Source organism: Anopheles cruzii, unplaced genomic scaffold (genome assembly GCF_943734635.1).
Source record: "Anopheles cruzii unplaced genomic scaffold, idAnoCruzAS_RS32_06 scaffold04361_ctg1, whole genome shotgun sequence".
Classification (NCBI taxonomy): domain Eukaryota; kingdom Metazoa; phylum Arthropoda; class Insecta; order Diptera; family Culicidae; genus Anopheles; species Anopheles cruzii.
Window position 1 is genome coordinate 1 of NW_026457946.1, and position 1,422 is coordinate 1,422.

At 49.0% G+C, this 1,422-nt stretch overlaps 1 protein-coding gene across 1 annotated transcript; it reads right to left on the bottom strand.

The window, feature by feature from the left end:
- Positions 1–4: 4 nt before the first annotated feature.
- LOC128277176 (cystathionine gamma-lyase-like) lies at positions 5–1,157 on the bottom strand (the record flags this gene model as incomplete). Its single annotated transcript, XM_053015618.1, has 4 exons — positions 5–220; positions 282–462; positions 535–909; positions 978–1,157. Coding segments are annotated over 4 exons (952 nt in total), but the record flags the coding sequence as incomplete, so codon positions are not given.
- Between the last annotated feature and the right edge of the window lie 265 nt (positions 1,158–1,422).

The window sequence follows — 1,422 nt, forward strand, 5'->3', positions numbered from 1 at the left end:
GACATGATGCCACTGTGACCGTACGTTTGACGCTTTGCCAGCTCGTGTTGCGGATGGGAGGGAAGTCCCGGGTGCAGTACTCGCTCGACTTTCGGGTGCGATTCGAGGAATCGGGCGACCGCTAACGAATTGGTCTTGTGTCGCTCCATGCGCAGTGACAACGTTTTCAGGCTGCGATTGACGAGATAGCAATCGAACGGTGATGGCACGATTCCGGTGGCTGTGGATGAAATCATCATGAATCGAGGAAGTCTGGCAATGTTTTATGGTGGAATCTTTACCATTTTGCAGAAACTTCAACTGCTCGTAAATCTGCTCGTCGTTTGTGACCATGGCACCCATAATGACGTCAGAGTGTCCGTTCATGTACTTTGTCAGCGAGTACATTACGACATCGGCACCGAGATCGAGCGGACGCTGAAGGTACGACGAAAGAAACGTGTTGTCCACCACTACGACGATCTGTAAAAACCAGAAGAAACAGAACTATTTTAAACAATTTATCTTTTCCACGACAGTTTCGACGCAACTTACACCCGGACGCATGTGAGCAATATCCGAAACGGCACGGATATCCACCACCTTCAGCAACGGATTGGTCGGCGATTCCATCCAGAACAGCTTGGTGTTCGGTTTGATCGCTTTTTCGACCAACTTCAGATCAGTGAGATCGATGAAGTCGATTTCGATGCCCATCTTCTTGGCTACGTTGCGTAGCAACCGATTGGTACCGCCGTAAAGATCATCACCTGCCACCACATGATCGCCACTCTGTAGCATCGTTATGACCGTTGTCGTAGCGCCCAGTCCAGACGCAAACGTAAGCCCGTACCGCCCGTTGTCGAGTGAGGCAAGACAACGTTCGAGAACGTCCCGCGTAGGATTACCGCTTCGGCCATACTCGAAGCCCTGCAAAGCCCAGCAACATATTTATCATTTCAGACCGAAAAGCGGATACCGCGCAACTGATCACTTACGGAATGCTGTGCTGGGGCCGATTGCTTGAATGTGGTACTCATGCTGATCGGTGGCACGACCGCTCGGCTGTTCCACTGATCCGCATCCTGGCCGACGTGAATGGCCTTCGTTGAGAATCCCTTGGGTTGGCTGAGAAAACCATCGCAACTGGAAAAAGTGTAAGTGAAAAGAACATTGAACTATCTGAGGGGACATCTCCTCATTTCATACATTCACCGTCAAATGAAACAACGATCTATGAATCTGTAATCAGAAAGATCTTTTGCGAGACGAAACTAGTTTCGGCTGTGCGACGCTTAGGCAAATGCTGGTGTGGGAAACCGTTAATCAGTGCGTTACGTTTTTTTTCTATTTTGTTTCAGCCAACGAAAGTATATTCGTGATAGCTGCTATCAGGATCCGCTGGAAACAGCTGATTAGTACTTAATTTTGCATTCGCAATTC